This window comes from Aspergillus versicolor (genome assembly GCF_001890125.1).
Source record: "Aspergillus versicolor CBS 583.65 unplaced genomic scaffold ASPVEscaffold_1, whole genome shotgun sequence".
NCBI classification, from domain to species: Eukaryota; Fungi; Ascomycota; class Eurotiomycetes; order Eurotiales; family Aspergillaceae; genus Aspergillus; species Aspergillus versicolor.
In genome coordinates this window covers 4205161-4230417 of record NW_024467524.1, presented here as the reverse complement: position 1 = coordinate 4230417, position 25257 = coordinate 4205161, and the positions used below count along the sequence as shown (strand labels likewise).

Here is a 25257-nt window from a genome sequence, read left to right as displayed (position 1 = left end):
TCACAGGCTCACAACTTACACTGGGCTAAACGAAAACAATCACTTGCATGCTGCCTTGATATGTGTCATACGCTGCACAGATAGCTTGATCTTCACCAGCTTGCCCCAAGCTGCTGCCACCGACTCAGAGTCGAACCGAACCTAGCACTCAACCATTAACATCAACGATGCCGAGTCACGCCACTCGCCTGTCAATCACGAATAATGAGGTCCCAAATCCATAATTCGATTTGGAGCCACTTTTTTGAGCTCTTCTAATTCCAGAAAAAGGAAATAGGGGACGGACGAAGCACCTCCTACCCTCTTCTCTCCCAGAGGGAATTAGAGCCATGCATGTGTATATCATGGATAAATAGATGCTGTAGATATTTAAAACAAGCGAAGCGAATATTTATGTTATGAAAGATTTTTTGGTTCCAGGTAGCATTTAGTGCATCCATATGGCCTGCTTCTTAAAACTAATAATCGAAATACGTAAGTCTTCTAAGGAGTACAAACTGTGAATGGCCTGCTATGATTGACTCTCCTAAATTATATTATACCAGGAAGCACTAGCGTGAGGCTATATAAGGGGTATCAAAATGAACTCCAGCGTTTACATGCAACACCTAGACCAGACCAGCCAGGTAAGGAGTTGAACCACGATATTAATCTGTGAGAAAAAACACGAACGGTGTAGTTTAGGCAAAAAGAAAAAAATTGAACTCGATATTCAATCTGGTATAAACATGCAGTATCAGTAAGAACAAATGATGTGAAATAGAAAATCTAGAAGTAGTCTCGAGTCTAGCGAGTGACAAGGGTAGGAAGGTAGGGTTATAGTAGGTACTAACTGGTATTAAATATTCCATATGTGACGGGGAGAAGGAGAAGCATTATACAGTGATATAGATCAGGTGCAAAACTCAAGAATTAGAATCAACAGGTGGTATCTGGTGTAAACTGCAACGACAACAACATTTGGAAGAGTAATAGGTAAAAGGGTAAGTGAGGAGATACCTCCACACTGCTATTAGATACAAGAAGAAATGTAGGTTCAACTGGCTGGAATTGTCAGAAGCGGGGAGGTCAAATTCAAAAACTCGCCATATTAACGTTTTAAAACTTGGAAGATTTTGGGCATGCAAATTAACAAAGGAAATAGAGAGAAAGGGGAGATATAGGTTGTCAGTCTATCATGCTATTTGTGGGCCGAAGGGGCCGTCTATCAACTCCTTGGGAGAGGCTGAGACGAACCCATCAGCAGTGCTTTCGTCTTCTTCAAGGGAAGACTGCGTGTAATCGGCTGGCTCGGCGTCATGGTCGTAGCTGGACCCTCGCAGAAGTGGTGGAGTGGTCGGTGGCTCTCGCATCTTGCCGGCGCCACGAGAAGATAATGGGCGGGGAGTGGTGTCGTAGCTCTTGAGCGGCCGGCTCTCTGATGACCGTCTCCAACCAGGGGCTGTTGGTGTACTGCTGTTGGGACTAGCTTGTCGTACATTCGAGTTGGGAGGCGTCAGAAGCCCAGAGAGGAAAGCACCTGCAGGACTTGATTTTGAGGGTGTCTGATCGGAGGAATTGGAGTTCGAATTCTGTCTTCCTTTACGCCAGTTGCCCCATGCCGCAGCTGCCGCTAAAGGCAGGGCTCTTGGGGATGCAGTCAGTTCAGATAGAGAGGGCATGCCTGGGAAGCTCTGGCCGTTCATAGCCCTCTCCTTTTCCTGCTGTTGCATCTGAAGGTTTGCCTTCAACCGAATAGCGGCATCGCGCACAGAGTGCTGATTGAAAGACGGCTGTCCCAGGGTGTTGATGATATCTTGGAGGTCATCAAGACGGACACCGAGAAGTTCACGCAGCCAAGTGATCTCTGTATCCCTCTCCTTGACCTTTGTAGGTGCCTCTTTGTCGACATCAGAGAGTTCGCCTTCAAGTTCGTCGATGCGAGTTTCACGCTGCTGCAATTGATCCTGTAGAACCAGAATGGATTCTCGCAACGCTTGGGGTGAGATCTTCTCCGGTGCTGACGTTCCTTGGTTGAAGGGCATCGATGGAGAGCTCGAGTGTGAGGCCGTGATCGGACCAGCAGATTTGGCTGACTGAGCAGCTTCGGCAGCGGCACGGGCTGCTGACTGGGTGATTTCCAGCTTCTCTTCAAGGTGCACCACTCGTTCCTGGAGATGCTTAACCTTGTCATCAGAGAGCTCCAGCCGTTCCGCAAGATGGTTCTCTGTCCGTTGTCTATCTTCAGAGGAGTTGTGTAGAGCGCGAGCGTGACGCTCTCTGAGGTCATTCAGAACACGTTCATGCAATTTCCGCTGCTCGTCCATACCAAATTCCTTGGACTCAACAGCACTGGCTACCGCTGTAGCCCTTGTTTCATGTGCCTCCTCGAGTAGCATCTCATAGCGCTCTCGCGAAGTGTCGCTGTCCAGTTTGACATTGTCGAGTTGGGTCTGAAGACGGGCGATTTGGGCTTCTAGCTCAGCACGAACAATGTTTACCTGAGTGTTAGAAGCATCAAGGTCCGTCTCCAGCGACGTGCGCGTACGCTGAATCTCAACTCTGCTGCTCTCACGGGCTTCATTGAACTCGCGCTCGAAGTGAGCTGCCTTCATATCCAAGTCTTGGTTCTTCTGCCTCAGCTCACTCACGAGCTCTTCGAGCCTTTCGTTCTCCTGTTGAGATTGCCCGAAGATGAACCTCAGCTTTGATGCTTCACGCTCCTGCTCTTCCAGCTTCGCAACATCGAGCTCGAGCTGCTCGCGCAACTTGGTCTCACGGTTATGGGACGCCCGCAGCTCACTGTACTTGGCAAGCAGCTCTTCTTCCTTGCGTCGCCAAGAGGCCTGCTCTCGGGTGACGTCTCCAGTCAAAGCCACCATCTGATCCTGAAGACCATCGAGCTTTTCGCTGAGGTTCTGGCGGATGTTGAGACCGTCCTCGATGCGCATCTTCATATTGGCCACCGTGTTGCGGAGGATGTGGTTATCAGCCCTAACCTCTTCCAATCGAGCATTGGCTTCCTCGGTTTCCCGCCTGGCGCTATCAGTTGCCAATCGGTACTCATCGATTGTGCCTTGCAGTGAGATGTTCTTGGAAGACAGCTCGTCGAGTGTCAGTCGAGTAGTCTCGCGTTCTTTCTCAAGCGTAGTCGCCCTGTGCTGGATATTCTGGTAATAAGGCATTTTCTCTTCCTGAAATTGCAGTAATCGAGCTTCTGCGGATTCAGCAGCTGCACTATGACGAGCAGACTCTTCTTCGACATTCTTAAGCAGTCGCTGGAGCTGGGCAATGGTGTCTTGAGCATGTCTTCGCTTCTTGTATTCGCTCTCGGTACGCTCATCAGCACCCCGCAACATATCCTTCAAGCTGTTGATTTGGAGCATAAGGCTGTCGGCCCCGATCTCTTCGGCGTCCGAACGTGAACGCTGGTTGAGTTGACTCGCGACCACTTCTTGCATCATATCTCTTAGGCTAGCACTTGTATCCTGCGACAGGTTTTGCGCCGTTAGGGCGTGTAGCTCGGCGACACTGTCGCGAAGCTGCAGTAATTCTGCGATGCCAGGCTGGTTGAGAGCAGGCTGGGCTTCGCGGGAGGCCAAAGCTTCTAGAACAACATTCCTAAGCTTCTCGAGCTTACGCTCCCGCTGATGAAGTGGCGACCTGGGCCTGTAAGATGCGTCCTCTTCGTAGCCATCTTCTTCATCGTCCGCGTCACTGTCAACCTCGGCGGATGTACTCCGCAAAGGCAATGTGCTCTGGGGAGGTGCGGAACTCAAAGCCATAAGAGATTGCTGAATGCCACTTAGCGCATGCTCGAGAGGGTTTAGGCGTTCCTCGATAGCAGAGCCTAGGAGCTCATTGATACGACGATCAAAGAACTTGCTTCGATTTGTCAGTTTGGCCTCTTCTCCAGATGAGATCACATCGTCCCAGTCGCTGATATGTTCGTTTCGGCTCAATAGTTGGCGAACAGGGGAGTGGATGTTGGAAGCGGCACCCTTCGTAGGAGTGGCCGAAAACTGAGATTGCGCGTCGAAATCGAGTTTAGGCACATCAAGATTGTGAGGCATGAGACCCCTTCCAGGGCTGGGACTTGGAGGCTCGCTCCTGTCGTCTGCTTGAACATGGCGTTTCTCTTTCGATGGACCCTGGACCGGCTCTGGGAGGTCACCCGCAGGCTTGGGAGTACTCAAGCGCTCAACCCCAACGTCGGAGTCATCGTTGAGTTGATCCATGATAGCGTTGAGTTGGTCTTCATCAAGGGAGTCTTGATCCTCCTCCTCTTTGTCTGCTTGGGATTCTTCAACGTCTTGTAGAGTATCTTCAGGCGCATCTTCCTTCACTCTAACATCAGCAGAAGCTGTGAGCTCAGTGGATAATTGTCGTGCAGGCGGGGAGGGTGGAGGGCTGGCAACAGCGTAACGGGAAGACATGAGGCCCTTTGGCTTCTCTTCCTTTGGCTGTTCTTCCTTCGGTTTTTCCTCCTTCGGCTCGTCTTTGGGAGGAGGCTTGGGTGGCTCGGCACCAAATGGAACAAATTCGGCAATAGACGGCTTGAAATTAAACGTTCTAGCGGCAGCCGAAAAGATAGATCTTCTGAGACTATTCTCAGGCTTCTCAGATTTCTCAGCTGGCTGGCTCTGCTCGTTTTGTGGAACAGGCTTGTCCTGTGGCAGCTCAGGCTGAGGCTTATCCTGCACACCTACTTCGACACTCTTACGCTGTGTCTCAACTGGCTCGGCTGTATCTTGGGTCACATTTGTGTCCTTGGCCTTAGTTTCTTCAGGAGCCCAAGTGGAGGCTTCGCTCACAGGGGTATCCTTGCGCTCAATGGGGTTCTCGTTTTGGACCGGGGGCTCTTTCGATTCCACAGGAAGTTCCCTGTCCTGATCAGGAAGAGCATTTTCCTTGCCCTCAGCAGGAGTATGAGGAGCGTTCGATGGCTGTGAAGACTGGAGGTTATTGGCTTCGCCCAGGGGTTTCGATATGCTGTAGTGAGCCTCGCCATCAGAGGCATCACCGGCGCCCCGACGAGCACGTTTATGGCGGTCGGTAGGAATTGGCCGACCACGATCATCCTTACCCTCCTTCGCCTCTTCGTTGTCCTTATCCTCTTCCTTCTCATCTGGGCGGACGATGGGGATCGCCTTTGATTTCTTGGCCGAGTTGGTAATCCCTGAGAGGTCGATGTCACCAAAGATCTTGGTCCTACCCGGGCTAAATTCTGGGGCAGCGACATTTAGAGAAGGAGCAGATGGGGCAGAAAACTTGAACTCCCGGGTTTCGCTGTCCTCGCTGGTACCAAAGCCAGTGTCAATATTACCAGGAGTAAACGCAGGAGCAGCAACATTGAGCCGCCCAGACCCAGAAGGCTGGTGGCTTGATCCAGCTCCAAAAGTAAACACGGAGTGTTCCAATGTCGGGAATTGGAAGGAGTTTTGCTGCGGAAAAGGCAACGGTTGCGGAGCGACTTGACCGGTCGGCGAGAACTCCTTGGCCGCAACGTTAAGACTCGAAGTTGAGAGTTTTGAATGATGTCCGCCAGAATACGACCCATTACTGGGCTTCGGTTCATGCCAAGGAGTATGCTGGGCGAGTGATCCATTACGGCGCGGCGTCCCTGACAAACTAGGATTGGTATCGATATCTGAGCCCTCATGAGCAGGCGCTCCGTCATAACTGTCCCCATAAAAGTGATTCAGGTGCTGGGCCATATGCTGAGGTGCGCCGGTCTCTGGCAATGCCCACCTGGATTTCAACATATCCGGCCCGCCAAGGTTGTGTTGGATCGGGTCGTATTCACCACCATCAAGCTCTCTTTCAATAGAGTTCTCCAGGTGATAATCGGGCGTGACTTGCTCGATACCCCTTTGAAGAGTTTCACTAAGATTATGACCGCGGCTATGGCCACGAGGAGTCGGCTGAGCAATCTCGACCGTCGACGCGTGGAAATTATCCGGGTTCGGTGGAGGCGTGCGAAGCGGATGGAGTTGGTCTTCATGGAAACTATCCTGCGTTTGATGATTTATATGATCATCGAACCCATCCTTTTGTTGGTCCGTGTGATCACCCAGGCCAGGTTGAAAGACGTTTTGGTCGGTTAAGGGAGAAACGGGTGACAACATAGAAGTAAGACTGGAGAGAGTGCCTGGAATAGTCGAATTCGGACCGCTTTGACGCAAGTTGATGAAGCTTTGAGGCGTAAGGGATCCCTGTGCTGGAGGAGTGGGTTGGAAGGGAAGGAACCCAGGCACCATACCTTGGTCCACACCATAGAATGGTGTTTGCATACCGAATTGTGAAGCAGGTGACGCTAAAGACGGGATGCCACTGTTCATACTGCCTGCCTGGGTGAGTTGCGGTGAGAATGGGTGGTGCATCGATAGAGGATTGCTGGCCGCAGACGCTGTTGGGATTGGTGGGGATGAGACGAGGCCAGGGAATGGAGTCATAGTGTTCAATCCCGAAGCAGGTGATGGGGATGGCTGGGGTTCATCGTCGCCTCCAAACACGCCCAGGGCCCGTAGCTTCTCTTCTTGTAGTTGATTGACATAATCATCCCAACGCTCTTTGTTGGGAAAGCTGACGGTATAACTTCCCGGTTTTATCTCATCTTGCAAGTCAGCTACATCAGGGTAAAGTGGGCGACTGGCACCCCCGAGCTCAAGGTTGGAGGGATCCTCTGTTGCGCCTACGTTGAAGCCGCTAACGTCGTACCCTAGCTCCTCCCATTGTTGTAATCCTCGTTGGACATCTTCAGCAGTCAAGAGGCGATATCCAGACTCTTCTGTTCCTCTCTTGTCAAACATAGGAAGTTCAATAATGCATCCTTTGCCACGCCATGGTATCTTTTTCCTTTGTCTCTTGGGAGGCGGGGTGGGGTTGCTTTCAGCTGGTTTCTCCTTGTTGGTACTCGCTTCTGTGATATTTTCTGAAGCATCGGCCGTTGGAGACTGTTCCTTGTCGTGTACCGGTGGAGGCGGCAAGGGCTTATCGTCTGGAGATGGAGGTTTGTGTTCCACCTCGGTAGAGGCTTGTGGTTCCTTTGTCTCCGTCATGGTTATTGACTGTGGATCTTTATCGTACGCGAATCCCCAGAAATCCTCCTGTCGAAGAGTACCGGCTCTCTTGTGAAGAGACTCCTTGATCTTGCGGACCGGTCCTACCTCTCGTCGACTTGTAGCCTTTCGGTTGACAAAGTCAGACAGAGTTGGGGTCTTCAATATATCCTGGTCGCGAGAGTCGTTTTCAAGACCAAGCCAATCGTCTGATGCGTCGTCGGCGAAATGATTCGCGGCCGTAATGAACGAGGGAGCTTCACTACCGGAGTCGTCACTCAACCAATTGCTTCGTTCAGTTCTCGGCTGACCGGTAAGGTATTGATTGATCCAATCTTGTGTGAAATCCTGTATCGACTTTCCTCTTCTACTCGCTCGTTTTGGAGAGCGTTCGAGAGTACCGTCACCGAAATCCTTCACCGACGGTTCAAGGTTGCGAAGTATATCAGGCCTGTTGGGCTCGAGACCGAATTGAATCGAGACAGGAGAGCTATCCCCGGATTCACGGTCAGCACTGGCGTCTTGACTTAATGACCACGAGAGTCTGCGCGGGCTCGGCGCAGCATACGGCGAACCCCAGGCTGTGGTATAGTAGATACTGCTCTCTGCCTTCTTGTCCTCCGGGGAAGTGGTGGATGAGTCCAAAACACCACGGTACTTTGGGAGAAGAGGGAGCGTCGACGATTGGTTGGGAGCGACGCTGCGGTTCCCGGAAGAGGTTGGCCGGCCAGGTGATCCAGCAGCCGAGCGAGTCGACACACCTGGTGATGGGAAAGGCGACTGCAGTGGAGCCGATAGGTGTGAACTGTCACGGATGCCAGATGGGTTTGTGGAATGCGGCGGTGGGGGGGACAGCGCCGAATTGGCGGACACGGGGTGATCTAGATCTGGAGCCGGGACGAGACGATGAATTAGCTTGGAAGCCATGGCATACGATCGCGTGAGAGCGTAATAATGAAAGTTGGAATCGAAGATATTGTTGGGTGGCAGAGGTGCAGCATGCCAGACCCTACCCAGTGCAACACATTGACGTACCTTCCGTGTCGACTCTTGCAGCAAGCACTTGCTTGCTGCTCTCCTTATTGTCCAGAATGTTGAAGCATGGAACTCAAACCACCCGTACTTTCCGCCTCGTCGTCGGCCGTTTATCGCAGGACACTCGAAACACCCTTACAGATGCCAACGCAGATGCGGCACGGTTCGTGGGAGACGTGTATGAGGATGAGTCGCGGGCGATTTGGCGGAACGGTCCCGTACTGGGAGCGAGGGGTCTCTTCAGGGGAGAGGGACAGCAACAAAAAGCGACAAAAGTGATGAACAACAGATCACAGAAACCTAGGGCATGCGAAGGGCTTGAACATGGCGCATACGCGAAGGACAGCCGGATCGAGGTTGGACGATGAAAAAGCGAAGAAATGGGACTAAGGGAGATGACTTTCTTTATTTTTTGCCGTTTTGCCTATCAGGGTTGGGCTATGTCACAAGTTACAACGGGCAGTCCGGGCAGTCTGCAGGCCAAACCCAGACCACGAGAAGGTATTTTACCGTACGTTACTCCCCTTAGCCCAAAGCTACTCAGAACGTCGAAAGGCTTTATTCCCACTAGCAGCAAGTGAACTCCGTCCTCCAGAGTCGACTGGCCAGTGACCGCGGTTTCCGTTGAACCTCCGAAATTATTAAGACTGTCGGGTAACCACACGACGACTGGATAAGTAACGAAGAGACGGTTAATTGACGTACTTTTCGAGTCAAGTCTCTTGCGCCCTGTGCTCGCTGCCAACTCACCGCCATCTACGTGACCGAGGCAAGGCGCTGTGTCCATCATTTTCTGCCTCAGGACGATCATCGATCATCTGGTTACTGAGTCGCTGACGCCCAAAGACAAAGTTATGCAGAGCAGAGTCTTGCTTTATGATTTCATAGGGGAAAAAAAATCTTGACTTTACAAACATGGTTTCGCGTTGAAATTAATACTATCCCTGGGAGCCCCTGAGTCGCGCAAATGATGCTGGAGGTCGAACCCCATAAACAACCTTCCCCAATGACGCGCCGTGGTGCTTGGTTCGTGTCTCCCGCTCGCTCAGGGGTAAAATGCGCTGCGAACCACGGTTCCCGCCGAGCCGTTACCGTACGTTGAATAATACGTACCTGTCGGAGGCCACAACGCACACTTCCACTAATTAGAAACTACAAGGTAATACCATGAATGATGTAACCATTTCTTCATGTTTATGAAGAAAAAGTAACCCAAATCTCCGTATTTATCGCGATATAATATGTTACACTGAATCAAACCATAAAAATTTAAGGGATTGAACGTCTACACCGACTCTTCTCGACTTGAAATACAACTCTAGTTGGGGCACGCAGTGTCAAACTTGGCCGTGCGCTTGTCGGTAAAGAGACCCCAGTGAGTCTCGTCCATAGGCTCGCCATTGTCGCCAGTGCTGTCGGGTTTCCAGGTTTCGTCAAAGGCCTCGAAGTAGAAAACATCAATGCCCCACTTGAGCATAGGGCAGACAGCGTTCTTGTAGTACTTCTTAGCGTTGTCGGTGCTGGCCTTAGCCTTACCGTAGTCGGATCCGCCATCTGCAGTGTTATTAGTACCAGATCTAGCCTAGAAACAAGACCCAAGGGGAGCATACCGGTAGGCCAGCCAGACTCGCCATTACCAAATCGGATCTTCTTAGCATTGTCACCAGCAACCTGCTCGATACGGGCCTTGGCCTGAGCCATGTCATCGAAGTAGGTGGCGGTGGCGTTGGAGATATCCTGGTCCTGCCAGTAGGCAAACCCGTTGGCCAGGCTGATTGAAATTAGCGAATGCGAATAGAGCGATGAATGCGACCGTCAATCGGGTTGCTTACAAGTAGGTAACGCCGCCCTGGATGATGGGGTCCGCAGTACCATCGGCGAACTTGTTCCAGCTGTCCACCATGCCGACTTGGACGCCATCAAATTCCTCCTTGACCTGGTTGATACGCTTCAGGAGATCCTGGGCTTTCATGTCCCCACGGTAGAGGGCTTCGGAGCCAACGGTGATCGCGTGGATGACGTCCTCGTTGCCTTTGACTGACTTCTTCAAAGCATTAAAGTCTTGGTTAAAAGATTCCTCAGTGTCGGGCCTGGAATGCGGGGTATAGATGTTAGCTCTTATCGCAGGATCCGAAAACAAAACACTAATTGATGGTGCAAGTATCAGGGAAACAATACCAGACACCGAGCACGACCTTGAAGTTCTTCGCCTTGGCAGCTGGGACGATGTTCTTTGCCGTGTTGCAGTTGCTTGCCGAGTAGGTACGGACCAAAGTTGTCAGATCCTTCAGCGCATCGAAGTCCTTCTTGTAGTCCTCGGTGGACTTGCAGCTTGCGTCGGGGTTTTCGTTTCCGAGAGCAAGGCCAAAGGTTCCCCGTGTAGCGACTGCGGGCATGGCTGCTGCCAGAAGAGTAATCAGGCCGGCGACACGCATCTTGGAGGTATCACGTCAAAGGATGATGACTCGTTTGCGATAGTGTGAATATAAAGAGGAGAGAGTCCAGTCGGAGCTCGATCTGACTAGGCAGGAGAGAAATCGGATTGTCTCCTGGGCGCTGTTTATGGCCGGCGAAGAGGTGAATGCTCAGCGGTCCGTTCGGCTGAGCAGCGGACGTAAATAAGGAGCGTGGTATGAAAGAAATCAAGAAAAGAACGACAGAATTCGAAAAAGAGAGTAATGTCCAGGAGATAAACGTCCAGACAGACTATCAAATGTTGGATAAGGGAGATGGCCGGTTGAACCCTGCTCGGTCCCTCTGAACTCCTGAAACAGACTATGCCCGATGAGGCCGCTATTACTCAGGCACCACCACTCAACGGTCTTGCAGTGCAGGCCTGGTTCTCCACCATTTCCACCTTACTTGAACTCGTTAAATTTACCCTCCGATCCCTCTCGCCCTGCTCTATTCTTGGGTCTCGCTCATCTGTGTCGACGGTCTGGACTTGACAATCTTCGTCTAAAATAAGTTCTCGCAGCTCTCCTTAATAGCCCGCAATTGTTCCTTATTTTCGGAATTAAGGGGTCAGACTACCCGTGTCCATGGCAAAGCACAGACTCGCGACTCCTTGCAGGAGTATCAAAACGGACAAAGCACGGCTTATTTTTCAGTATACATTTGATGATCGGAGTAAACCGATCAGTGTTCCGATCCAATAAACTATCTTACTGAACCACACAGAAAGGCTTGAGACATGAAAGTGCTAATATCCCTATTCTCTGCGCCTAGTCATTGATAACCGACTTTGCTTGAGCCGGAGTGATGTCTCGGCCGGTCTTCTGGTTAAACCGACTACTTATGGTCTCCCAGCGGTCCTTCTTCCAACCCGCCGCGATTTGATGAAGGAGGAGCACTTCATCAAGGGTGAATTCGTTATCGATATAGTAAATCCTCTTCGTCTTGGACCGCCTAGAACGACTGTCGTCGTCCGCCTCAGTCTGGCAAAGTCAATATGTCTTCAGCATGGAGCAGACATATACCGAAGCATCGTGTGTTGACTCACATCTTCGTCTTCGTCTTCATCAGTTGATGAGCTGAATGACACATGGCGCTCTTTGTCGTATTTCTCATCAAAGTACCAGTCATCGTCCTCGCCATCCAAGCGGTACACTTTGCGGACTTCGCAGGCTTTGTGTTTATCGTCTTGGATATCGATCCAGCGCTTCTTGAGTTCTGCGATTGGTCTATGATCCATCACCATTGAGATTCGCTTCCATGATACCTTAGATACTTTCAGGTCTCGAAGAACTCTGTCGTCCTCAATGGACCATTGAGTGGTGTCTTTCGAGTGTCAGAATGGATAAGGCAGCTTTAACACGGCTTCGAGTGACCTACGGGCTCCCAAATTTGCTTGTCCGCGCCTCAAGATTGCTCTTGCTCTCGGAATATCCTAGACGGATAGGTAAATGAAGTGCACTTCAGCTAGCCCACCTATTCTGGGAACAAGGCGAAATACCTGATAGAAATCGGGACTAACACTCCGGGTGTCATATCGAAGACTCGGTCTTCCTTCGCGGACACTGCCGGTCAGAAGCGACATGAACGACACACGAAATGGCTTGCCATTTGATATGAGAACCGGCATCGTTTTGTTAGGACTGACGGATGCAGCTGTAAAGCAGAGGCTGGTTAAGCCAGTTCTCGTGGAAATAAGTTGTCGACCGATGGGAAGGCACAGGCCATCGTTGCTTCTATTTGAGTGGGCGACAACTTTACCGTATGTCTAACTGACAATGACTCGTCGCTTCCTAGAATCCCTGATACTTACCAGGCGGCTCCTGAATGGACAGGGCGTAGTGCAATGAATGCTATGATGGTTCCAATGGATTGGGTGCTTCGTTATAGAATGCGCATTCGTAGATCAGACACGAGACATTATTGGCCACCATCAAAACCAACAAGTTAAATCGATTCAAATAATAAGAAATCCATGCATTCACATAAATCAGCAGTGCATTTCAACTTAAGCTCTCAAGTGAATATCAAAATCGAGCAATAGATGTCCATCAATGTGAATCGCCGGCTTGTCACGAGCAGCGATTGGCTGAGGTGGTCCGAGCGTCTCGAATTCCCAGAGTGAACCTGAGAGACCACCTTGCGCGTCAAATCACAACCAGCATTTAACCCACCAAAAACCCATACACCCTCGACGCCGGGGCTTTCCAATCCTCTCGTCTTTAAAATCCTATCTGCGTCAATTCTATAACCGCAAGAGAGCAAAATAAAATACGCCCGCCATGCGCTTCTCCGCAGCCTCCCTTCTCCTCGGACTGAGCTGGATCACCGCCGCCGCCGCACACAACATCCAGCTCCGCGCCCACTCACGAGAATGCTTCCACGAGACACTGCACAAGGATGATAAGATGACTGTTTCGTTCCAGGTCGGCGACCGGGAATTTGGAGGCAGCGGGAACCTCGAGATTGATTTCTGGGTATGTAGTCCCTCGCAGTCGCCAAACAAGATGGCTCAAAACATCAATTTCCCTCCTCATATTCATCCACCCCTGAGTTCAACTGCTTTACGGAAATAGCTAATGCATTGTGTTTTTTTTTTTGCGGAATTGCAGGTCGAGGACCCCCAGAACAACCGCCAATACTTCAAGCAAGCCGTCTCGACCGAAGACTACTCATTCACCGCGCACTCCGACGGCAAATACCACTACTGCTTCAGCAACGAGGGCTGGACCTCGAACTCGAAGGAAGTCTCGTTCAACGTGCACGGAATCGTTTACGTCCCGGAATCAGAAATGGCGCAGGATCCACTGGAGACTGAAGGTAGGAGAAAACACCGGATCGAACATGCGGGTGCACAAGAACTCCTGGCTGACGTGAAATTCTTATTTGCTATTAGTTCGCCGACTTTTGGAAGCCCTGGCCCAGGTTAAGGATGAGCAGTCGTATATTGTTGTCCGCGAGAGGGTACACCGGAACACGGCCGAGAGCACGAACGGTCGAGTCAAGTGGTGGAGTATCTTCCAGCTTGCAGTGCTTATTGGCGAGGGTGTTTTCCAGGTTTGGTGGTTGAAGAGATTCTTTGAGGTGAGTTCTTGTAGTGTCCGTTTTGACTGTGACCGTTGAATGCTAACGACGGGCTTAACAGGTCAAGCGTGTTGTCTAAGTGTAGTCTACGTTTCATGAGCGAGAAGAGGGTCTATTATTTATTTACTAGTCCCATGCATGTCTTTGTCTGCCCTTGGGGGCTTTCGAATGGGAGTACGATAATTTGAACGATCTATATATTTTATCTTGGCAATTCTACTGGATTCATCCGGAGATTTTATGACCCCGAAAGCTGCAACTATCCTCGCTAGGTAGAAATAATCAGTCCCTTGAGAACACAACCTGCAGGATTATACTGTTCTCTCGGACTTCTTGTCTATCGAGGCCGCGAACTAAGGCCTCCTGTTCCAAGCTCTCTCCCTGATTTCCGTCTTGCTTCCTTTTACCCTCAACAAATAGACACCATGGTAAACACTGTATGAAGGACGATCGTAACAGTCCCAATCCATGTCTCCCGATGAAGTCAAAGGATATAATGTCCTTAACCTTTTTTCTCGAATCAGACAAGGGTGCTGAAGAACGACTAAGTCGCATACATAGATACACACTACTGTGTCGGTAACCGATAGAAGAGAGAGAATTAAAAATTAAGAATAGAGTGGAACAAGACGCATGCTTACCAGAACTGGATTTGCATGTCGATAGCCAGCAACAACAAAATTTGTTATACGCATCGTGCTAGACTGTTGATAGGCTCCGTCTGCCACTGGCCCCTGTTTCAGCGGCGTTAGTCTGCTTAATTATGCGAGTGTTAGACTATTGTTGTGGATCAGCTCTTGTTCACAGAGATTGAGGATATCGTACTAATTTGTAGGCTGAAATTAAGAGTGGTTAGCTTGGCTAGCACACAAAATGGATCCTTAAGGACCTAGAATGGTTTGCACTTAAAATTTACTTTCATCCAGGTATAATTATAGACACGTGGCAACAAATACTGGGGGAGGGAATATCCTACAACTCATTGAATAGTATGCTAAGTCCAGTTAGGACACCACTACATGCAGAACCGGGAGAGCTGAAGCGGGCTAGATTTCTTGAAGTCAAAGTCCTCAATCGGGAGACCCTGGGACCAGAGGGCCCAAAAGCTTTGTCAAGACACCAAGTTCCGGTCTCTTTTTGAAGAAGCTGGAATGAGTGTCATCGCTTCAGAGATTCAAACGGGGTTCCCGAAGCATTTCAATCTTTTCCCGGTTCGGTTTTACGCGCTGCGGCCGAAGACTTAGGGCTTCGGTGGTCCGAGGATATCCATCAACACCTTAATATTACGGGGCACCACATCGCCTTGCTACTCAGATTAGTTACAGTCTGGCCGGCTATCAAGGAACATATACCACGCCCTACCGTCACTTGGGACCGGGGTTATACTGCACTACCGTTCACGGCTTATTACCAACAGACTGTGTAGCGCCAAAAGTACGCGCTGGAGGGAAGCGGTGTGAAGCTTGAAGGCTGTCGTAGCCATTTTGATTAGGGGCGCTCTGTGCTCACACCGCCGGTGTTACTAGTACCTACAAGGTGGTAGGAGATGCCGTTTGATTGGTTTCCACTGTAGATGGAATCAACCCAGGAAAGAAAAAGAGGCTGGAGTTAAGGCGAGATCTTGCATCCCTTAAACCCATGTATTAACCCACTCAATGTCAGCCACAGGATCCTTTGCGGCATTAAAATATGTGGTGACAAACCTGGACTGTATATCTGAACTGAAACCCTTGTATAAAAGTCTAAGTTTAAGACAACGAAATAGAACTAAGAATGCGATTCACAGACAGCGTTAAGCCTTACACTAATGTTGCCCGAGGTAGACCCCTTCTACATGGAGCACCTGAGAGAGTTCGGAAAAAACAGGGCATAATTGCTTCAGTTCCATTGAAAACATGCGCACAGGGTGCCTCGAGATACGGTGTAACCTAAACTATGAGCACTGATACAGATACTTTATACAGTTCAGTGTTTAGCAAGAAGTAGTGCGGATTGTCCAAGTACAGCCGCGGGCTGAGGGTTGGCACCGTGTGCTTTTCCAGCGAAACCCTGAGAACAGATGAAGACGGCACTGACGCGGAGGCAACATCTGAGAGAGAATAAACGACATTGGCATTGGTATTTTTAGTAGGGCACATCTTGAATTCTGATAGATTGGCAAAATTCTACATTTAGACACATCTTTCCAGCAGGATTGTGGTCAAGCCCCGCGTGTACACCGGTTGTTACTGCAGGGCTGGACATTTTGGCCGGTTTGTATGGGAGTCTTTGTTTAGCCACGCACTGTTTCACGGCTGTTATCCGATCCATACCCATCCTCGGGGTTGGAATTGGGCTTTGGATTAGGATTAGAACTGCCCTAGGGGTGTTTGCTATTCAATTAAAGTTCGAAGACGGGACAATGCGATGAAATTGCAAAGGAATTTGGAGGTTTCGGCGCAAAAGGACATGCCCAGGGGAAGGTACTTGTACCTGGGCAAGTAAGGTAGAGAATAGTTCTTTCCTCGTTTGGAACACCCTGCGCCTTCCTTTCTGGTGCAGCACCAGGCTCAAGCACCCACATTTCGATGGAGCTCGATATGCGCTAAAATAGACTAACATTGAAAGGCCTCGGTCATTTGCTTTCTGTGTATGCCCAAATCCAGCATTGAGGACCATGGTCAGATCAAAATGAGTATGCGTAGTGCTAGGTGACAGTATTAGATGAGGTGGACTAAGAAAGACAGTTGAGGGGGGATCGGGGGGTTTTTATAGACCTCCTTCAGACCGGGACGGGTGGAGGAAACGTGAATTTAAATAATACTTTAAAGCCTGAAGAGCCCTGGGATGAGTGGTAGGTCTTTATTCATTAGGGCTGAGAACCATTACCGTTGATGTGGAATGTCAGGTACGATTTGGTCGTACACCTTTCTGGCTCATACCATGCTCATCGCCCTATAATAAGAAGGACTCGTATATTGAATGGTTTCGAACTACGAGAGTAGTGCCATCGAGGAAGACCACCGCTTCATGGAAATTGATACATTCACTGCAATTACTACTGCTTCGTATACATCACGGTCATTCCATCCTTTACGCATGAACAACCTGGCCGACTCTGTACTCGACACTAAGCGGCTTGCCGTTTTCAGCGACGAATCTGCCTTTACCGACAAAGACGCGGTTTTCAAGGTCCTTGTAGCGTTCATGCCCGGTCTGCCGGGTACAATTAGCAAGCTAGTTAGTTCTACCGTTTGAGGATTATCCTACCTCGAAAGTAACGTGAGTGACTGGGAATTTCCAATTATTAGCTTCGATGATCCCAAGAACGGTACTTGAGTATACTCACAAGAGTTGCCGAAAGGCGTCGCGCCTTCTGTAGTTTTACCAGTGAGGATGTTAGTCTCGGCCTCGCCCACCGAGACAACACCAGTGTAGTTAACGTAGATAAGCTATTCGCAGCGATTAGTTTAGATCCCTGATAATGAATCTATCTAGGCATACGGCGCCGTCTTGGGTCCTATGATAAGGCATATTAGCACACGCAGCTACACGTGAATATCTGGCAGGGAGCATACTTGATGGTCCCGTGGGCGTCCAGGCGCAGACGCGAACCATCTGGGTCGGCATGAATGTAGTCATTGCCGACGCCGACTATTTCGGCATCGAGGGAAGGGGAAAAGCCTTCGGCCGACTTGAAAGTGCCGCTAGAGAAGGGCTGTATCGCGCGTTATTAGAGGTGATCCTGATGCCCTCGAGTTTGGTTAAGATGCTCACAATGACCTGTAAGGTTGCCCCACGGGAAGCGCTACCTGTTGTGTAATGTTAATCACTATCCTTATGTTAGGTGCGTGGTATAGCAGCTGCTAACCGACTGCAAGCGCAGGATCGAGCGCGATCTGTATTGGATAGATTATTAGTAGGGTCACTAAAGAGTGCTGGATACTACGTGCCTTGATGGTGAAAGCGGGCTGGATACTGGGGAACTCGGACATGATGGATGAGCTCAATACTTGGAGATTGAAAAGATAATGGCGATAGATTGACTGTTGAAGAGCGTTGGAGGAGGGGAAGCTCGGGAATAAATAGCCCCGCACGATGAGGGGCTGTCATGATGTGATCCGCAAACACTTCTGGATGGAGCTGAAGCTTCCACGGTACTTCTTGTCCGCAATCATATCGTGCCTGGATTTCTTCCAGGTGCTTTTTGATTATTCTATTTCCGCTGCAAGAAGGCCGTCTTCGTCGGTGGGCAAACCCGCTCTTGGATCGTCGCTCGAGCCTGTCAGCGAACGGCCCAGTGTCTATCTCTGGCTTCCCTATCGAAGGCCACTCGCATGGCATTTACCTAGCTCTTGTGTCATAGGTCCGTAATTGGGCTTGACAAGATAGCATGCGCCCTGTCCTATCCTAATTTCACCTAAATGGACGCCCCAGTTCCCACTTGCGGACTGGATGGTGATCCGCTGAGATTCCGATCCCCTGGAGCTCCTAGGTATTGTCTCCGGACGAGGCTCTATAACTATCGGTCTACAATTCGAAGCCTTTCTTACGTGGTCAGAAAACCACTTAAACCGGGATGGGTGATCTCAAACTCTCCATAACCTACGCCACAGCAAGAATCCAATGGAGGATGATAGATAGGGATGCGCATCTCCGGTAAATCGGCCGGAGACAATACGTTGAGACGCTGATTGACGAGTGATATCGATCCGGGAGCAGTCGACATCCTGACGCAACCGTGAGGATAGGGCTTGGGCTTCCCCTGCCGGCAAGGGTATCACTATTAGACAACATACCGTCACCAAGCTAATGGGGCGACGAATGGGAATTCCCGGACGTGTCGTGCTGGTGAATATGTTCCGGATCTTGGGAACGATATCCAGGACCGAATAAAGTACTCGCTCCAGAACTACACCATGTATTCACGAATCCACTGCTTACCAGAGCACAAGGTGATCCTCCACAAAAATAGGGCGACCGGCAAATGAGGGGTATGAATCCCCAAGAAGGCTGGAAATAGCTTCCTTTGGCTCTGAAGGCCCGCTATTTGAGTTCTGTTGTTTCTTGTGTTGGTGGGCTCTTCGCGATCGACCTCAGCGGTTCCCAGGGACTGTTATTCAGCACACAAATAACCCTTGCATCAGATCAGCCAGATTAACCATAACGACATGAAACTAAGCCCCGAATTCGCTATGTCTCAAAATTCCAAGGCCGCTTAGTGGCACATGGGTCTCGCACAAGGTCCTCTGGATCAGCTTCTTTCTGGCCAACGAGCAATCAGCAGACCCTCAGTCGAGCGAACCAGTCCACAGAACCGCGCACGTGGTGCTAGCGAAGAAAGGGACAGGTTGTTGGCGATGCTGGGGGGTCTTCAAGATGGCGGGGAATAACGGGTCACGACATAAGCAGTATTGTCTCGTCTGATCAGATGAGAGTCAAATCGACACTCGATGTCAAGTATATAACAGAATAAACTGCCTGGCGTGGTTGTGGTCGAAAGTCGAGACTCGAGACGGTTGGACGCCGACGGACGCTTATCCTGATCGGGACTGCAACTAGTGACGTAGCTTCGCTGCTATTTTTTTCTGCCGCGCGTGTCTTTGTCCCACGTTCCGGCTGCCTGAGCTCCTGGTTCTACTACCGATCCGACCTATTCATGCCGATGATCGATCGCTTTTGACTTCTACATCTTTTTGTCCGCGGAGACGGTGCTACTCCATTGACAAGGAGATATCAATGATTCCACCGCGCCTTCTCCCGGCCCTCTACGGTCTTAGCCTTGCTGCCTGCGCATCTGCGGTACCTATCATAGAACAGCAGGTCCTGGGCAACGTTGCCGCCCAGGTAGACAAGACAGAACCGTCGGGGCAGCTCTCAGGGCGATTTCTTCATATAACAGGTATTTCCGTGAATTCCGCATCATCAAGAAAGCCCCGGCTAACCACCCCCAGATTTGCATTTAGATACCCACTACAAATCAGGAACAGACGAGCCAACATGTCATCGGGGTAAAGGATCAGCGGGCGCCTTGGGCGCGGAGGGCACCGACTGCGACTCACCGCTGGCCCTCGTAAACGAAACGTTCCGATGGATTGATGAGAATCTCAAGGGGAAGATCGACTTTGTACTCTGGACAGGAGATTCGGCGCGGCATGACAACGACGAGAAAATCCCTCGGACTGCGGACGAAATAGTTGATCTGAATGAACTCCTGGCGAATAAGTTCATCGACCTCTTCGAATGCTCGGACAAAGTTCGTGGTCTTTCAATCCCGATCATCCCTACTATTGGCAACAATGATATCATGCCGCATAACATTTTTAAAGAGGGACCGAACCGGTGGACAAGGAGGTTCACGGAAATTTGGGCCAAGTTTATTCCCGAACCTCAACGGCACAGTTTTGAGGAAGGTGGATGGTTCTTGGCGGAGTTGATCCCAAACAAGCTTGCCGCGATTAGCTTGAACACTATGTACTTTTACGAATCCAACTCGGCGGTTGATGGCTGTGCGGCGAAATCCGAGCCAGGGTACGAACATATGGAATGGTTACGTGTGCAGCTTGAGATTTTGCGGGGGCGCAAGATGAAAGCTATACTTATCGGACATGTGCCGCCTGCAAGAGCCGGTAACAAGAAGAACTGGGATGAGACCTGCTGGCAGAAATACACACTGTTCGTAAATCGATTCCGCGATGTCGTCGTCGGCAGCGTCTATGGACACATGAATGTCGACCACTTTATGCTACAGGATAGCCGGGACGTGGACATTCTGGCGGCGAGCGAAGAGACGCCGAGCGATCCCAGCCTCATAGTGCAGTCCCGCGGAAACTACCTATCTAGTTTGAGGGAAGACTGGGCTGATATGCCCTCCCCGCCAGGTGGCAAAGCCTTTGACTTTTCTGGTGGCTCGGTTGACGACCCGGGCGAGATATTGGGAAAGAAGGAGCGACGATTCTTCAAGAAGATTGGCGGTCCATTCGCTGAACGATATAGTGTCTCGCTGGTGTCTCCTAGTGTGGTACCCAACTATTTCCCAACTCTCAGGGTGGTCGAGTATAATACCACGGGTTTGGAGGGCGCTGCAATATGGGCAGACGTGCCGTATACAAACGACTCACTCGAGTCCTTTGTGCCAGAAGCAACCGAGGATGATGCGCCAGACGAAATCGACGAACAAAAAAAGAAAAAGAAGCACAAAAAGAACAAGAAAGACAAGAAGAAGAAGAAGCCGAACTTCAAGGTCCCCGACGAGCCCCCGAAAACTACTCCGCCGGGGCCTGCATACTCGAACCAAGCATTGTCATGGCTGAGCTACGTCCAGTATTATGCCAACCTCACGGAGATTTATCACGAGAAGGCCGAGGAGTCCGAAACTAGCTCTGAAAACGACCATAGCACAGCCAGTGGCTTAGACTTATATAAAATCGAATACGACACGAAAGAGGATGGAGTGTACAATATGAAAGACCTCACAGTACGCAGCTACTTCCAGCTTGCCAAACGCATTGCAAGCAAGAACCCCCACAAGGAGGACACAGTACTAGCTGCCGACCTGGATTCGGAGACAGACGCATCTGACGCCGAAAATGATTCTGAGCCGGAGACAACCAATGGAAAGAAGAAGAAAAAGAACAAAAATAAGAAGAAGAAGCACCGCAAGAACCGAGTTTGGCGAACGTTCTTGGATAGAGCATTTGTTGGTATGTTGGGCGGCGACGAGCTTGATGACATTGAGGCGTAAATTTGCGTTTCTTATCTTACCTTTGCATTATTCCCCGCCTATTTGGCTTCCTTCAGGTTTTACGAGCGATTACGGGTATACTTTTCTTTTCTAACGCCGGATGGAGGCTATACTTATTGTGTTTAATATATGAATACCGCGTTTTATAGGCCACTGGGTGGCGTTGTATATACATAGTCGCTATGAGATGAGATTCTCTTCCTACATGATTATTAAGTAAAAAGTACTACCAAACTACATAGCTAACAGCAGACATATAGTTAGCATCACACTCGCCATGGCAGATTCAATGAACAGCAGTGTTCTAGTTTTGATTGGCCACAACGGGCAACTATGGAAAGCACTTTGGAGCCTAAGGCATCCAGCGATGGTGCCCACGGCGTTCCATGGTTCAAGTCTGGATGGCAAGTTTAACCTCACCTTCTTTCCTAGACTCTATTTCAGGGTCAGTTTTGCTGCTGTGGCAGCTCTATGTGTCAATTGGGACTATGAACAGCACATCGCATGTCAACAAGACCTTTGGTGAGGACTCTCGTATCCGAGTCGGTTCGCCATTGCATCGGAAAAAGGAGCCATATTGGCCACGGCAGCCGGGCAAGCTAAAATTAGCCTGGAAATGGCGGCGCAACTAATAAAATAACACTTAATTTGACATTATTCTTGATTGTTCGGGGTGCTGAGCCTCTTGAGACTTGGAGTTGGGCTAAAATTGTACTCCGCATTGGCGGTCAAGCAGGCTGTCTCGAGGAAGGGAAATAATCCGAGGTCTTGTTGGGTTTGCAAGCCGACCAGGCTCTCGGGAACGATGGCATTCGTCAGGCTGAGCTCGCGAGACTCTGATTTGCTGTTTATCCCCGCGGTGCCACGCTGGCAACGGGCTCTGCCAACTGTCAGTCCCGAAGTTTAGTGGCCTCGTTCAAGGCTCCAACAAGCACAGCAGGTAGTTCCATCTTGGAGATGGAGGAACGACGGTCAGGCACAACGCAGGAGCATTTTGGCTCCAGATTTCCCTGATGGGGTTAATCTTGAGCCGGACACCGCGGTGATCCACAAATGGCGTCCGAGTGGGATGTTAGCTCTGCAAGGACTCACACAAACTGCAGTTGGGCTCTGACACGTATCGAGCTAGAGAGTTGATGCGTTGTCCGTCGCTGTCCCGTCCCATCGCCATCGCCATCTCCATCATAGCTGAGGGGTTGCCACTGTCGATGAATTGCAATGTAATGATGGTCTTTGATGACGCTCTCATTGTGTTCGATCACTAGCAAGCATCTACACTGCTGGACTCACAATTGACAACAACAGCGGGCACAGGAATGAGTGAATGAATGAATGAATTCAATGCCACCGCATAATTGATTGCACCCAATCTGCCTCAAATTAGCCAAGTATTTCCCTCGGAGCACTCGCCTTTTTCCCCTTGCTCTGAGATTATTTTTTCTTTTACGCCTTGAGCACCAACCGCGATATCCACTTTTCACCGATTGTCTTTGTGGCTGATATTCTTTCTCGCAACTGAACCGTGTCATTCATCCCGACAATAATAGCACTGCTAATCCTGCTGCCATTGCCAGGTAGCAATTGTCGTCAATTGCCAGCTCATTGCTGGCAAAGAAGCACAGGCGACTCTTTTCCGCCTCGCCGCCTTCAAGTCGCACACAATGAATCAACGCTGTCTCCGACCTCTGAATCGCAAGCTCACCGTCCTTGATCTGGTTTCTGTATACTGCTCGTCGTTGTCGCCTCTGAGCTCCTAGCTTTCCATACCCCTTTCTACTATTTCATACTCTTTCATACCGCACGATACGTATCGTTGCCGCCAGTGCGAGCCGATCTCCCTCAAGTACGTGCAAAGCGATCTTCGAGGCGCAAATTGCACACGGCCGAGATCGCTGGTGTGCACTGACTGGACTGTGCACTGAGACAACATCACTTTTCTTTTCTCTTTTTTTTATCTGATAATTTTCCTACTCTCGCATTTATTTATCTGCCTTTATATCCCCAGATTCCGCATTGTACAGAACTATTTTAGCCGCGGCGGCTCATTGGGAGGCTCAATTGCTTTGGAACCTGTACTTGTAACATATCCTCTTCATTTTTGGAAGCGCTGGTAGGTTTTTGTTCATTACTTCGACAGTCTTGTCCTCAACGGTTGCTTGTGAAACCACGGTTTTCTTCAGAATTGAGAGCGTCAAAGGCAGGCGCCCGCAGTATGCAGAAGTGATCCCTCCTCTGCACGGAATATCAACCCCTGATTGCAAGCACAGACAAATCAAGCCCCAACCCATCGGATCCTAAGCGCTGGATGAGCATGGAAAGTCATATGGTTTAGAACCAGACTGCTCTTGACTTATCGATTGTTTGTGCGCGCTTCGAGGTAAGATCATCTGTGTTTTTGGCGCTCGGTCTTCGACCCATGTCGCTTGCCAATGGCCGTGGAGAGCGCGTTGGATCTGTCTTTGAGTTGCTCTGAATATTTATACTCTGGTTTCCCACGAGTTGGCAGATCCATCCTCTCCACAGGCTGTGGTCAAGCCCGTGATGTCAATTCCGAGTGCTCTTGCTCCTTACCTACCTATCACGATGTCTCAATTGACGAACAGCCAGGCTAATGATTCCGACGATTGCGTCTCTATTATAGATCCTGAGTCGCTGTTCTTTTGGATGGCTTCAGCCGAGGTAGACCAGAAGGCCTTGGGCAATTTTGCCGCCGTGACAGGCCTGGAGAGCCCATTCCTATCGGCTATGCTGTACAAGATACTGGGCCTGTCGGTTATGCTCTCAAACAAACTGCTTCGCGCACGGCGACTACGGCGACTGGACCCTACTCGTGAAACAAAATCCCTGCAACTGTACTACCACATCATATGGCTTTCGCGCGAAGGTCTCTTGATTCTCGAAGAATTTGTTCTTCCCATGGTGGAAGGCTTCGTTGAGCTGAAGATCCTAGTTTATAAACTCAGAGCCTCATTCTACCATATATTCGTTCTATTCCATAACCAACCCGCCGTTCACTCACCGGGAATCGGCAGCCTCTCCAGCAACGGCACTATCTCCAACGAGACAGCAGAGCCGGAACCATCACCACGAGATCCGAATTCGCGATTATCATTCCGTACGAAGCAGCCCGAAGTTATATCCGTTCCCAGCCAGCCCACAGGGGCCTTCGACATATCGCAACGCACCTTGAAAGTGCCACACGGCCCCCCTGGCCTCGCGCCTGTTCAGGCACCTCGACCGTTATCCTCATTCCTTCTGCCTGCCATTGACTATACGCCTACTGCAACTGCCTGCTTCAACCACGCCGCGCTCCTAGCCGAACGGTTCCTCCCTGGCTCACACCCCTTACGCCTATCCATAAAGCTGGAATACGCCGCATACGTATACGACTGTCTCCACGATGCCAACGCCAGCCGCAAACTCGCCAAGCAAGCCATTGCCGACGTTTACAACGCGCAAGAAGGCATGGATGACGAAAGTTTCGAAGATGCAGCCGAAATCGTTGGCCTCTTGGGCAAGATGGTGAAACGCAGCGCCAAAAAGAGTAGTAATGGAGGAAGCACGACTCGCAGTGTGACACCCAGGGCGGAAAGCTCGCGCAGCGAAGGGAACCGAACTCCAACGACTGCGAGGAAAACATCGCCAAGGACCGCGGCGACGACGCCTATGCCGCCGTCTCCAAAAACGCCCAAGCTTACGACGACGAACGCCGCTACAACCGTGAGAACTGGCCAGTCGCCTGCTGCGGTGCCGAATCCGACTATGTTGAACCCTATCTGATACCCGATGTTGATGCCAGTGCAGATGCCGATTGATGATTGATTATTTATGTACATTTTAACGAGAAATGTTGCGACAGTTTTTGGTACCACAGGCCATCCTTTCATTGCGTTGGAGTTTGGCTCTTTTGGCTGTTCTTGT

The 25257-nt window shown here is 50.3% G+C and overlaps 7 protein-coding genes across 7 annotated transcripts; 3 read left to right on the top strand and 4 right to left on the bottom strand.

Annotated features, from left to right (window-relative positions):
• Positions 1-1175: 1175 nt before the first annotated feature.
• ASPVEDRAFT_79125 (putative myosin class II heavy chain (MHC)) lies at positions 1176-7967 on the bottom strand (the record flags this gene model as incomplete). The annotated part of the gene is made up of 1 exon (XM_040816653.1): positions 1176-7967. One exon carries the CDS (start codon positions 7965-7967, stop codon positions 1176-1178), a length of 6792 nt encoding a protein of 2263 aa, XP_040663163.1.
• A 1028-nt stretch (positions 7968-8995) lies between these two features.
• Positions 8996-10851, bottom strand: bgt1 (1,3-beta-glucanosyltransferase Bgt1). Its single transcript, XM_040811298.1, has 4 exons — positions 10254-10851; positions 9908-10165; positions 9686-9846; positions 8996-9629 (listed from the first exon to the last, which is right to left on the bottom strand). Exons 1-4 carry the CDS (start codon positions 10508-10510, stop codon positions 9394-9396), a joined length of 912 nt encoding a protein of 303 aa, XP_040663162.1. The 5' UTR covers positions 10511-10851; the 3' UTR covers positions 8996-9393.
• Positions 10852-11299: 448 nt separating this feature from the next.
• Positions 11300-11844, bottom strand: ASPVEDRAFT_120656 (uncharacterized protein; the record flags this gene model as incomplete). Its single annotated transcript, XM_040805807.1, has 2 exons — positions 11300-11506; positions 11578-11844. Coding segments are annotated over 2 exons (474 nt in total), but the record flags the coding sequence as incomplete, so codon positions are not given.
• A 953-nt stretch (positions 11845-12797) lies between these two features.
• ASPVEDRAFT_36809 (emp24/gp25L/p24 family protein) lies at positions 12798-14035 on the top strand. The gene is made up of 4 exons (XM_040811297.1): positions 12798-13006; positions 13142-13349; positions 13426-13613; positions 13675-14035. Exons 1-4 carry the CDS (start codon positions 12812-12814, stop codon positions 13690-13692), a joined length of 609 nt encoding a protein of 202 aa, XP_040663160.1. The 5' UTR covers positions 12798-12811; the 3' UTR covers positions 13693-14035.
• A 2408-nt stretch (positions 14036-16443) lies between these two features.
• ASPVEDRAFT_68165 (DUF3237 domain-containing protein) lies at positions 16444-17672 on the bottom strand. The gene is made up of 8 exons (XM_040815976.1): positions 17546-17672; positions 17464-17491; positions 17370-17404; positions 17171-17310; positions 17097-17112; positions 16942-17044; positions 16863-16882; positions 16444-16808 (listed from the first exon to the last, which is right to left on the bottom strand). Exons 1-8 carry the CDS (start codon positions 17585-17587, stop codon positions 16686-16688), a joined length of 507 nt encoding a protein of 168 aa, XP_040663159.1. The 5' UTR covers positions 17588-17672; the 3' UTR covers positions 16444-16685.
• A 1659-nt stretch (positions 17673-19331) lies between these two features.
• ASPVEDRAFT_121463 (endopolyphosphatase) lies at positions 19332-21336 on the top strand (the record flags this gene model as incomplete). Its single annotated transcript, XM_040805888.1, has 2 exons — positions 19332-19494; positions 19547-21336. 2 exons carry the CDS (start codon positions 19332-19334, stop codon positions 21334-21336), a joined length of 1953 nt encoding a protein of 650 aa, XP_040663158.1.
• Positions 21337-24000: 2664 nt separating this feature from the next.
• erg27 lies at positions 24001-25116 on the top strand (the record flags this gene model as incomplete). Its single annotated transcript, XM_040814158.1, has 1 exon — positions 24001-25116. The coding sequence occupies one exon, from the start codon at positions 24001-24003 to the stop codon at positions 25114-25116; it is 1116 nt and encodes a 371-aa protein (XP_040663157.1).
• Between the last annotated feature and the right edge of the window lie 141 nt (positions 25117-25257).